General features: G+C 51.0%; 1 protein-coding gene across 1 annotated transcript in view; it reads left to right on the top strand.

The window, feature by feature from the left end:
- The window catches only part of LOC144673801 (uncharacterized), a 57677-nt gene that overhangs the window by 3897 nt on the left and 40725 nt on the right, over positions 1-13055 (top strand). Inside the window, exons 2-3 of the mRNA XM_078535459.1 lie at positions 4521-4562; positions 4799-5065. Coding sequence (XP_078391585.1) covers positions 4828-5065 — 238 coding nt within the window. The 5' untranslated portion in view covers positions 4521-4562; positions 4799-4827. The remainder of the gene's footprint in view (positions 1-4520; positions 4563-4798; positions 5066-13055) is intronic.

The raw sequence follows: 13055 nt of genomic DNA on the forward strand, positions 1-13055 counted from the left end.
AGACTGACTGGCCTGTAGTTCCCTGGTTTATCCCTTCTTGAATAACGGTACCGCAGTGGCTGTCCTCCAGTCCTCTGGCACCTCTCCTGTGGCCAGAGAGTTACTGAAAATTATTGCCAGCGCCCTTGCTATCTCCTCCCTTGCGTCACTCAACAGCCTGGGATACTTTTCATCCGGGCCTGGAGATTTATCTTCTTTTAAGCCTTCCAGACCACTTCGAACCTCCTCCCCTTCTGTGCTAATTTCTTTAATTTTAACACTCTCCTTCCGCCTGATTTCCATACCCACGTCGTCCCTCTCACTTGTGAACACCGACACAAAGTATTAATTTAGAACCTTACCTATGTCTTCCGGCTCCACACACAAATTACCGCTATGGTCCTTAATGGGCCCTACTCTTTCCCTAGTTATCCTCTTACTCTCAATGGTACTTGTAAAATAACTTTGGATTTTCCTTTATTTTACCTGCTAATGTTTTTTCTATCCTCCTTTTTGCTGTCCTAATTTTCTTTTTAAGTTTCCCCCCTACACATTCTATACTCCTCTCGGGCTTCCGCTGTTTTGAGCCCTCGGAATCTGCCATAAGCCTCCCTTTTTCTCTTTATCCAATCCTGTATATCCCTCGACATCCAGGGTTCCCTGGATTTGTTGGTCCCACCCTTTATCTTTACTGGAATTTGTTGGCCCTGTACTCTCCCTATTTCCTTCTTGAATGAGCCCCACTGCTCTGATGCAGATTTACCTAAAAGTAGCTGCTCCCAGTCCACTCTGGCCAAATCATACCTGATATTAAAATCAGCCTTGCCCCAATTTAGAACTCTGATTTCTGGCCCGGAGGGGGGCAGAATAATGTCCCAGCCTCTGCCGGGTTAGAAGCTGCTTTTCCCCTGAAGGGATTGGAGTAAATCAACAATCCGACTGTTGGCTCCCGGGAAACGGTTCACCTCAGCCCCTGGGGGAGAGGGAGAGGAGAGACCGGGAATGATCCCCCCCCCCCCCCCCCCCGCCCACCACCCCGTCTGAATAGAGCCGGACACAGGCCCCGCCTCTTTTCCATTCGGCCCGGTGAATGTGTCTCTCCTGTTGTCCCCCTGTCCCCAGCTCTTTCCAACAAGCAGCAAGTTGTAGCTTGGCTGGTAGTGAGAAAGGCCCTTCCTGTCAGACCCTTCCAACACGCCAGGAGTCTCACCCCCTCTGCACGTTGCCCTCGAGGTGGCTGTGGTGGGGACGAGACCGTTGTTCACCTCCTTGTGGATTGTGCCTTTGCAAAGAAGGTCTGGAGAGATGCAGTGGTTTCTGTCGAGGTTCATCTCGAGCAGTTCTGTGACACAGGACTCTGTGCTCTACGAGCTGTTCCCAGGGACACACACCGAGGCAAACATCAACTGCAGCTGGAGGATCATCAGCTCGGTGAAAGACGCTCTTTGGTCTGCCCGATACTTGTTGGTCTTCCAGCGCAAAGAATTGTCCCCGAATGAGTGTTGCAGACTGGCACATTCCAAAGTCCAGGACTACGTGCTGAGGGACGCACTAAAGCTTGGGGCAGCCGCCACAAAGGCGCAATGGGGAAGGGTCGCTGTCTAAGACCTTTCTGCCACAGTGCACCGAGGGACTGGGAACTGTTGAGAGCCCCTTGGGCTGTACAGCTCAAAATGAATATATGTAGTGAATACTAATTGTATTATAAATGTATTGAAGCACCCCAGAGAGCAACATGATGTATGTTGATAACTCCAATACCATTGTCTGATTGGCTGCATTGACCATATTGAAATGATTGTAATATTCATTGATTGTATTGATGCACCTTGTGATACAAGGTTGTAAAAGATGAATCTGATTGTACTTATGTGATGGTGATTTTGAAATGTTTTGGAATGTTCTTCCAGGTATTTTATGAATAAAGTATATTTATAAATAAATATTTATATTTTATGAATAAAGTATATTTTTCAAATAAAAAAGTGTTCCTCTCCGCAGATGCTGTCAGACCTGCTGAGTTTTTCCAGGTATTTTTATTTTTGTTTCACATTTCCAGCATCTGCAGTTTTTTGCTTTTATCTTTTTTTCACAGTTGCTCAAAGGATTCCCTGCAACACTGACCTTTATTCACCTCACCATCTCCTGGATAAACCCCTTTAATACAGGAACCAGACTCTGGGTTTATTCTCGGGAGTGGGGACAGTGGGTCCGGGAGTCAGGGGGACCGGGAGTGGGAGCGGGGAGCGGGGACCGGGAGTGGGGAGCGGGAGCGGGGAGCGGGAGTGGGGAGCGGGACCGGGAGTAGGTGGGGAGGGGGGACCGGGAGCGGGGAGCGGGGACCGGGAGCGGGGAGCGGGGAGCGGGGACGGGGACCGGGAGCGGGGCGCGGGGAGCGGGAGTGGGGCGCGGGGAGCGGGAGTGGGAGTGGGGACGGGGACCGGGAGTGGGGACGGGGACCGGGAGTGGGGACGGGGACCGGGAGTGGGGACGGGGACCGGGAGTGGGGCGCGGGGAGCGGGAGTGGGGCGCGGGGAGCGGGAGTGGGGCGCGGGGAGCGGGAGTGGGGCGCGGGGAGCGGGAGTGGGGCGCGGGGAGCGGGAGTGGGAGTGGGGACGGGGAGCGGGAGTGGGAACCGGGAGTGGGGCGCGGGGAGCGGGGACCGGGAGTGGGGCGCGGGGACCGGGAGCGGGGACCGGGAGTGGGGAGTGGGGAGCGGGGACCGGGAGTGGGAGCGGGGAGTGGGGGCGCGGGGAGCGGGGACCGGGAGTGGGAGCGGGGACCGGGAGTGGGAGCGGGGAGTGGGGCGCGGGGAGCGGGGACCGGGAGTGGGGCGCGGGGAGCGGGGACCGGGTGTGGGGCGCGGGGAGTGGGGAGCGGGGACCGGGAGTGGGGAGTGGGGACCGGGAGTGGGGCGCGGGGAGCGGGGACCGGGAGTGGGGCGCGGGGAGTGGGGAGCGGGGACCGGGAGTGGGGAGTGGGGACCGGGAGCGGGGACCGGGAGTGGGGAGCGGGGACCGGGAGTGGGGAGTGGGGAGTGGGGAGCGGGGACCGGGAGTGGGGAGTGGGGAGCGGGGACCGGGAGTGGGGAGTGGGGACCGGGAGCGGGGACCGGGAGTGGGGAGCGGGGACCGGGAGTGGGGCGCGGGGAGCGGGGACCGGGAGTGGGGCGCGGGGACCGGGAGTGGGGAGTGGGGACCGGGAGTGGGGCGCGGGGACCGGGAGTGGGGACCGGGAGTGGGGAGCGGGGACCGGGAGTGGGGCGCGGGGAGCGGGGACCGGGAGTGGGGCGCGGGGAGTGGGGAGCGGGGACCGGGAGTGGGGCGCGGGGCGCGGGGCGCGGGGAGCGGGGACCGGGAGCGGGGACCGGGAGTGGGGCGCGGGGAGCGGGAGTGGGGCGCGGGGAGTGGGGAGTGGGGACCGGGAGTGGGGCGCGGGGCGCGGGGAGCGGGGACCGGGAGTGGGGACCGGGAGTGGGGAGCGGGGACCGGGAGTGGGGCGCGGGGAGCGGGGACCGGGAGTGGGGAGTGGGGACCGGGAGTGGGGCGCGGGGACCGGGAGTGGGGAGTGGGGACCGGGAGTGGGGCGCGGGGACCGGGAGTGGGGAGTGGGGACCGGGAGTGGGGCGCGGGGAGTGGGGCGCGGGGACCGGGAGTGGGGAGTGGGGACCGGGAGTGGGGCGCGGGGAGTGGGGCGCGGGGACCGGGAGTGGGGAGTGGGGACCGGGAGTGGGGCGCGGGGAGTGGGGAGCGGGGACCGGGAGTGGGGAGCGGGGACCGGGAGTAGGTGGGGGGGGAGCGGGGACCGGGAGCGGGGACCGGGAGTGGGGAGCGGGGACCGGGAGTGGGGAGCGGGGACCGGGAGTGGGGCGCGGGGAGTGGGGAGCGGGGACCGGGAGTGGGGAGTGGGGACCGGGAGTGGGGCGCGGGGAGTGGGGAGCGGGGACCGGGAGTGGGGAGCGGGGAGTGGGGAGCGGGGACCGGGAGTGGGGAGCGGGGACCGGGAGTGGGGAGTGGGGACCGGGAGTGGGGAGCGGGGACCGGGAGTAGGTGGGGGGGGAGCGGGGACCGGGAGTGGGAGCGGGGACCGGGAGTGGGGCGCGGGGACCGGGAGTAGGTGGGGCGCGGGGACCGGGAGTGGGGAGCGGGGAGCGGGGACCGGGCGGTTCCTCCTGCTGATCCTGGATTAAAGTGTCCGGATTGGGGCGGGAACAGGATCAGCAGAAGAGACAACTGGAGAAAATGGGCGAGACACAGTTGCTGATTTACCTGGTGAGCCGGTGGCTGTTTGGATCTGGCTCTGGGCCCATTCACACTGAGGCTCAGTTGCATCCACTTTTCCACTCCGGGTTCCCGCTTCTCTCCCGGGCCCGGGCCCGGCCCCTTTCTCCAGCTCCAAGGCGCATGCGCGGCTCCTGTCAATCTTTGCCCGGGGGTCAGGGATCAAACCCACGCATGCGCTTAGCCCGGCCCGGTCCCATCATCAACCAGGTCAGGAAGTGAATCTGTTGTAAAGGGGGTAACTGTGTTTTCTTGTTGCAGGGACACAACTTACAGAAATCACTCCTGCTGCTACTGCTCAATGTTGTTGCTGCTGTTTCAGGTAAGTGCTGTGACTGCTGGAACATTTCAACAGTGATCAAAGGGTGGGGGAATCAGGAATTTATTTTGTTGCTGCTGTTTCAATTAAGTGCTGTGACTGCTGGAAAATTCCCCCACCTGGTGTCCTGGGCACCCTCAAAATGGCTTCTTCCTGCCCTCGTTATTTGTTTTAAAACAAATGAAAAGTTGCCTAAAGCTGTTTGTTCCATTTCTTTCAGTGTCTATCGAAGGAACAGCAAATATAACGATGAATAAATGTGTGACCGACGATCAGAGGCCTGTGCTGAAAAGTGGAATGAAAGTTATTTGCAAAGGGCCAAACTGCACTGGGAATTACAGGGCAGGTTTTAATAAGTCCGGCTGTTATGACATGTGCATCCAAGATATTTCACATCCAACTAATGCATCCAAAGAAAATCTTTATCTAGAGTTTGGGAAGGCTGAGTTCGCCAAGTCGATACGTGTTACATTCAGTGCAGATGATGGTGAGTTTAAACCTGCATGCGATCCTGCTTTCCATTAAACGCTTGTTTTCTCCTTAACCTTTCATTTTAGGGTAAAAAAAAAGTTCCCGGCCATGTTTACTTCATGTAAAAAAAAAAAATCCTCCAGTACTAGGTGGTGAGACTTGCTGCACAATTAGCTTCGCTCCACCAGCAGCCTGAAAATGACAGAACACCAGTTCAAGCAGTAAACCCACCAACAACGTCTCATGGAGCATCGCGGGATGGACAATAAATGCCAACCTCATCAATGATGGTCATCTCTTGAGAGTTAACCAACTGGAAAACACTCTCTCTATGAGCCTCCCTGTTCACCTGAATTGTATGTCTGAGAAATTGCTGGGATTACACCATTCATGTGAATGTCTCTCACCGTGGTCATTTAGAGCTGGGAGTTTGTATCTTAAGGATCCTGTTCATGATACGATTTAGTGTTCTGATATGATACATCCGTCCTTCAATTTTACAACTCTCACTCTCATTTTCCAATCCCTCTGTGCTTTGGCTGTTAGCCTCGTGCAAAGACTGTTCCATCCTCCGGCATCTACATGAGCTTCGGGACATTGTTGTTTTTCTGCATTTCTAGTCTATTAAACGTGCTGTAGAAGACAGGGGTGGAACGTCAGGCCAAGCAATGGCAGAAGTGTTGGGAGGGGCGATAGGAGGCAGAAGGTCATACAATCATAGGAATTAGGAGCAGGAGTAGGCCACTTGGTTCTTTGACTCTGCTCTGCCATTCAGTAAGATCATGGCTCATCTGACTGTAACCTCCCATCTACCCCCAAGATCCTTTCACCCCCTTGTTTATCAAGAATCTATCTACCTCTGCCTTTTAAAAATATTCAAAAACTCTGCTTCCACAACTTTTTGAGGGAGGAGGGGTCCAATGACTCACTAACCTGAGAGAAAAAATTCTTCTCACCCCTGCCCTAGAAGGGCGACCCCTTATTTTTAAACAGTGACACCTAGGTCTAGATTCTCCCACAAGAGGAAACAGCCTCTCAACATCCACCCGGGCAAGACCCCATAGGATCATATATGTTTCAGTCAAGTTGTCTCTCAGTCTAAAATCCAGCAGGTACATGCCTAATGTGTCCAGCTTTTCCTCATAAGACAACCAATGCATTCCAGGTATTAGTCTGGTAAACCTTCCTGAACTGCTTCCAACACATTTACATCCTTCCTTAAACTGGAGCATAACCTCCCTACTTTTATATTCAATTCACCTCACAATGAACAATAACATTCTATTCGCTTTCCTAATTACTTGCTGTACTTGCATACTAGCCTTTTGTGATTCATGCACTAGGGCACCTCCATCTGAGCTCTGCAGTCTCTCACTACTTAGATAATATGCTTTTTCATTTTTCCAGCCAAAATGGACAGTTCACATTTGCCCACGTTATGCTCCATTTGCCAGATCTTTGCTCAATCACTTAACCTATCTATGTCCCCTTCACAACTTACTTCATCAGCAAATTTAGCAGCCATACCTCCTGTCTCTTCATCCAAGTCATTTATATAAATTGTGAAAAGTTGAGGCCCCAGCACTAATCCCTGTGGCACACCACTCATTTCATCCCACCCATTTATTAATGTGGCAATCACCTTGATAAAACAATTGCTAGTTAAACAGGTGATGGCCATTGATTATCCCATCTAAATAGAATAGAAAGATACAGCTGGAACACTGTGTGGTAGCATTGAGGAGTTATCTTGAAAAATAAACCAGCTTGGACTAAAGGGCCACAGCCTGGATTAATTCCATCAGGCCCCAAGGATTTGTCAGCCCACAACTCTTAACAATTTTTTCACTACCGTTTCATTGGTGATTGTAATTTTCCTGAGTTCCTCTCTCCCTTTTCCTGATTTACAGCTATTTCTGGGATGTTACTTGTATCCCCCGTAGTGAAGACTGATACAAAATCTGTTCAATTCATCTGCCATCTCCTTACTTCCCATTATTAATTCCCCTGACTCGTTTTCTATAGGACCAATGCCCACTTTGTTAATTATTTTCTTACTTACGTATCTATAGGAACTCTGGCTATCTGTATTCATATTTCTAACTAGCTTTCTCTCAGACTCTTAATTTTCCTTCCTTATTAACCTGTTTGTCATTCTTTGTTCTCTATATTCTGCCCAATCTTCTGAGCTGCCACCCATCTTTGTGCAATTATGATTTTTCTTGAAGTTTGATACTGTCTTTAACTCTTTTAGTTAACCATGGATGGTGTGTCCTCCCCTTGGAATTTTTCTTTCTCATTGGAATGTATTTATTTTGTGTATTCTGAAATGTCCCTTCAAATATGTGCCACTGCATCTCTACTGACCTATCCCTTAGCCTTATTTTCCAGTTCACTTTAACTAGCTCTGTTTTCATTCCCAAATAATTGCCCGTATTTAAGTTTAAAATACTAGCCTTGGACCCACTCTTCTCTCCCTCAAACTGAATGTAAACTTCAATCATATTATGATCACTGCCACCTAAGGGTGTCTTCACTATGGGGATATCAATTTATCTTATCTTGTTGCACAAGACCAGGTCTAGTATAGCCTGCTCTGTGGTTGGCTCCGGAACATGCTGTTCTCAGAAACTATCCAAAAAACGTTCTATGAACTCCTCATCTAGGCTACCTTTGCCCATCTGATTTTTTTTCCAGTCTATATGCGGATTAAAATGTCCCCATGAGCCTTTCTGACAAGCTTCCATTATTTCCTCCTTTAAATTCCATCCTACTGTGTGGTCACTGTTAGGGAGCCTGTACACCACTCCCACAAATGACTTCTTGCCTTTATCATTTCTCATCTCGACCCACACCGTTTCTACATCCTGGTTTCCTGAATTTAGCACAATAGTGAGGGATGACCTATTACTGCAGTTAATTAACAGAGCCACCCCTCCACCTTTTCCTAGCTTCCTGTCCATCTTAAATTTCATGAGCCCTTTAATATTCAGGTCCCAATCTGTCATCCTGCAGCAATGTCTCTAACGTGGTCATGTGCTCCGACCTGGAGGAGTACATCCAACCAGAGCTGGTGTTCCAGCTGCCCTTTAGTGTGATGTTACCCACGCTCACTATTTGAGTAAATAAATGGATGACTGCCTTTAGATCTACAGTGTGAGTGGTGACTGAAAATCGTGCAACATAGGAGTTCATTCAGCCCATCGTGCTGCCTCTGAGGAAGAGCTACTCAATTAATCCCAGTCCCCTTCTCTTTTCCCACAGTTCTGCAGATTTCTTTCCCCATTCAGGTGTTTATCCAACTTTCAAAAACTTTAATTGAAAGAGCATTTTTAGCCTTGTTAAATCTCAACTCTGGAGCTTCATAAAACCAGATTTGGCCCTGAGCCACATTAGGAACAGGTGACCAAAAGCTCAGTCAGAGGTCGGTTTTAAGGCTCATCTTCAACAAGGAAAGACAGTGTCGAAGAGGTTTAGAGAGGGAGTCCCAGAGCTTAGCGCCCAGGCAGCTGAAGGCACGGCCGCCATTAGTGGAGCGATGGAAAACGGGGGATGCTCAAGGGGCTTGAATTGGAGGAGCGCAGAGATCTCAGAGGGTTGTAGTGAAGGTTGCAGGTTACAATGACAGGGAGGGGCTGGAAGACAGTGGAGAGATGGGGAGGATTTGAGGGGTTGGAGAAAGTTAGAGATAAGGATGGTCGGAGGGACAAGAGGTTACAGAGATAGGGAGGCAATGAAAGGATTAGTAAGCAAGGATGAGAATATTAAAATTGAGGCATTACTGGACTGGAGGCTAATGTATGTCAGTGAGCAACATGGGGGTGATGTGTGAAAGGGACTTGGTGTGGGTGTTAGGATATGACGGCAGCAGAGTTTTGGATGGGCTGGAGATTAGAGGGTGGAATGTGGGACACTGCCCAGGAGAACATTGGAATAGTTGAGTCTGGAAGTAATAAACGCAGACATGAGGGCTTCAGCAGTAGATTAGCTGAATGGGGGGAGATGCTTAAGTTAAATAGTGGATCTAATTCGCATTTGAACTGTAATGTTTTCTATTCCACTTTGTCCAACCCCAGACCCAAGTGTAACTCCTGCAGTTGATCATCATAACCAACACAACACAACCGAAGGTAATACCGTGTGAAATTTTATAATGTTAGATGAGGGGTCAGCTGTGGTTCAGTTGCTTCAACACTCACCTGAGTCAGGTGGTCATGGGGCCAAATCCCCCTCCAATAGACATGGGGAGAATTGAGCACAACACCTCCTAGGGTAGTGCCAGATGGGGCGGTGCCACTCCCTCTGGCTTCTCCCTGAGGGGCCATCTTTTTTATGGGATGAGAAACCCAGGTTTCCATTTGCCTTCTCTGGTGGATGTACATGATCCCAAATCTCCAGCACAAGCTGGGTTTAGTTGAAGTTACTGGTCAGTGCTTCTTGTAAATCGAGCATCGCAGTGTAACCATGTGAAGCTTGGGATGTAATGTACCAGCAGGGAGGTTATATCTGTGGATAAATACTTTCAATCTTTCCCTGGTGACTCGCCTGTGCCAGTTTCTGGGCTCCTTGGGGAGCAGCTTGTGCTGCCCTGTACCTACAAACGCAATGTCCCAGTCTCAGATTTACTGGTAATTTGGGGGACATCTCAGCGTGAACATTTACACAAGTTCATCACTGGGAATGACGATTTGACAGGACAAGACCCATGGTTCAGAAACAGAACAAAACTGTTCAAAGATCAACTGGAACAGGGCAGCTGGTTGGTTCTGATCTCTGACCTCAGGAAGTCTGACATGAACCAGTATCAGTGTCAGATTTACAGGAACATGAGTGTGGGCTATTATTGGGAGCAAACTGATCTTGGTCATCTCTCTAAGAGGTGAGAGGTTTCTGTTTCAGGTATTCTGTATTTAATCTCTATGGGTTCGGTCGTTCAGTGGTTATGTTACTAGACTAGTAATACAGAGACCTGGACTAATAATCCAGAGGATGAGAGTTCAAATCCCTCCATGGCACACCCAGAATTTAAATTCAGTTTATTAAATAAAAATCTGGAAATATAAAGTTGGTTCCAATAAAAGTGACCCTGAAGCTGTTAGATTGTTGTAAAGCCCCAACTGGTTCACGAATGTCCCTTTAGGGAAGGAAACCTGCTGTCCTTACCCAGTCTGGTCTCTATGTGACTCCAGTCCCACAATAACCTGGTTGACTTTTAACTGTCCTCTGACTTGCTCGGCCACTTCAATCAGAATCAAACCATGAGAAAAAAAGAGACTAAAATTGAACAGATCACTGGATGTGACCCAGTTATGGAATCAGGAAACAACAAAGACCCACCCAGCCCAGTGGACTCTGCAATATCCCCTCCCTAACATCTGGGGACTAGTGTCCATGCTGGGAGAGCTGGGTGATATAGTCATACTCACTGATGGAAGGAGTTAACAGTGTTATCAAGCTGCCCCCCCCTCAGCTGATGAATCAGTACTCCTGCATGTTGAATGCCACTTGGAGGAAGCACTGAGGGTAGCGAGGACACAGAATGTACTGAGTGAGGTCTTCAATGTCCATCACTAAGGGTGGGTCAGTAATAGCACCACTGACTGAGCAGACTGAGCCCTGAAGGACAGAGCTGTCAAAAACTGGGTGATGGAAGGAGTTAATGGAGCTATCAAGCTGCACTCACTCTCCAGCAAAGAGCTCTATCCATCTCCAGATGTTGGGGAGGTGGGGCCCATCACACCTCTCAGGCAGCCTTTACAAGACCCAGTGCACTTGCCTTGAAAGTGTATCCCAGTAGACCCAGGATCCTGGGGGGATTCTCTCCACAGGGGGATGTAGGCTGCTGGGAATGATCCTGCTCAGGGTAACTCTGGAAAACTTCCATTCTACCCCCCAACAGTTAATGCAATCCTGTTGGATTTTTCACTTTGCCGACCCTGTTCCTGATCCTTCCCGATCAGTTTGACCCAAATCCCGTTCCTCCCAGGATGTGTTTCCCTAAAGCCCGATAGAGTCTTTGAACATTTCTGCAGTTTGTTTCACACACAATACTAAACACATGATGTTTTCTTCAGAACACACACAGGGACCAGGTAAATCTGTTTCTAAACTACTGCATGTGTTTTCAGCTCTTACATTTGAACATGCTGCAGAGACAGGTAGTAACATTAGAATGTTTGAAATGCTGTGTGATATTTCACCATAGAATGATTCTGTGAGAGTGAGTGGTGTGGGTCACTGTTACCTGTAACTGGCCCTTAAACTACTTGGAATTGTTATTTCTGTTTTCTGAATCTCACCTTCCTGTCCCTCAGATACAGAACTGAGGATTTCTGCTTCCCACTAGCATTAGTGTCTCTGGAATCCTGTGTGGAACGTCTGGGTACAATTTTAACCGAACCCTCCTATTGGGAAACTGACGGGATTGTGTGTATCACTGGTTGAAGTCAGTGGGGAGTAATATTGACCTGGGTGTAAATCAGTGTTCCACCCAATCCCGTGGCTTTCCTTTCCTGATTTAATTAAAATTCCCGCTCTATTTCAGCGGACTGTTGGGTTTAACTGGAGGGAGGTTGCTGCTGGTCAGTGTCCAGTTATGTCGATTGGAAAGCATGTATCCATCACATTGTGGGACAGTGTGTGTGTGCACGGAGCTGTGGGGTGGCCTGGTGTGTGTGTGATTATTGGTATCTAACCTCCCACATCCCTCCAGGACTAGAATTAACCAGGGATCTGTTTGTACTGGGGTTGATTCTGAAACACTAGGTGCTGAAGGTCTCTGCTGTTAGTTTTGTGAGTGTGTCCCAGTCTGTTAATGTCTTCATTCTGTCCACAGATTCTGGACTCTCTACTGGAGCAAGAGTGGGATTGGGAATCGGAATTTCTGTTCTTCTTGTTGCTGTAATCGTGGTTTTCATATTCCAAACACGGCAAAGATGGTGAGTTCTAGAATGTTCCACAGCTCCCATTGTTAATTCCAGTTTAGTTTTATTACATTTAGTGTTGTGGAAATGTTGTGTACAGCGATACACTTTGAGCTGCCTGTGCTCATCTCTCTGGCCTCTTGACCATCCCCTGATTTCCATCACTCCACCATTGGCGGTCGTGATGTCAGCTGCCTGGGCCCTAAGCTCTGGAATTCCCTCCCTAAACCTCTCCTTTTCAGGCGCTCTTTAAAACCTACCACCTTTTGATCAAGACTTTGGTCACCTGTCCTAATATCTCCTTATGTGGCTCACGCTTTCCCCTGTCAGGCACCTTTGGACAATGAGGCTGCTATATAAATGCAAGTTCTTGCTCAACCTCAGCACCCTGTGACCCGGCCATCAGTGGTTTCCATCACTGGGGCAGCCATCTTGGATTTCCTTGTCTCCTTCAACATCCCCATCTCCCTGCCCACCTCTCGCCCACCCAGCGGTGGGGAGGGGAGATTATTACAGACTCTCTAACTCTGTCCTCTGACTCTCCATCGTGATATTTCTGTGTCTGTTAACCTGTTTGGTCACTGCTGGATTGGGCTTGAGCACATCAAGGAATATCCTGTCCATCTGTGGCTCCTCTCAATCCTTCAGGATCAGTCTGGAGAGCCCGGACACTCCCAACCTCCTCGTGTCTGATCTGATCCCCATCTTCTTCAGCTCAGTGTTAACCGAGATCCTCATCAATTCTTCTTCTTCTCCAATATTGAGGTGAGCTGGCATTTTTCTATTTGTCTGGTGCCTCGGTCAGCACAGCTCCTGTGGAGTGTCCAGCTCTTGCCCATTGCCTCCCCTATGAGCCTCCTCTCCTCTACACTCTGTGCTCCATCACCGTGCAGCTCCTGTGACCCATTTTCCAGCTGCTATTGGTACCCAGGATGTTGAGTGTAATTTAATCGGTCTGTGCTCCTGAACGGCTCCTTTACACACTTGTCCAAAGTGTTGGATTCTTTTAATGTCACCTGAACTCTGCTGGTTTTTCTCTCCTAGGAATCGACACTCGAACAATCGAAATGAAGCATCTAAGGA

Source organism: Cetorhinus maximus, unplaced genomic scaffold (genome assembly GCF_964194155.1).
Source record: "Cetorhinus maximus unplaced genomic scaffold, sCetMax3.hap1.1 HAP1_SCAFFOLD_477, whole genome shotgun sequence".
Taxonomy (NCBI): Eukaryota; Metazoa; Chordata; class Chondrichthyes; order Lamniformes; family Cetorhinidae; genus Cetorhinus; species Cetorhinus maximus.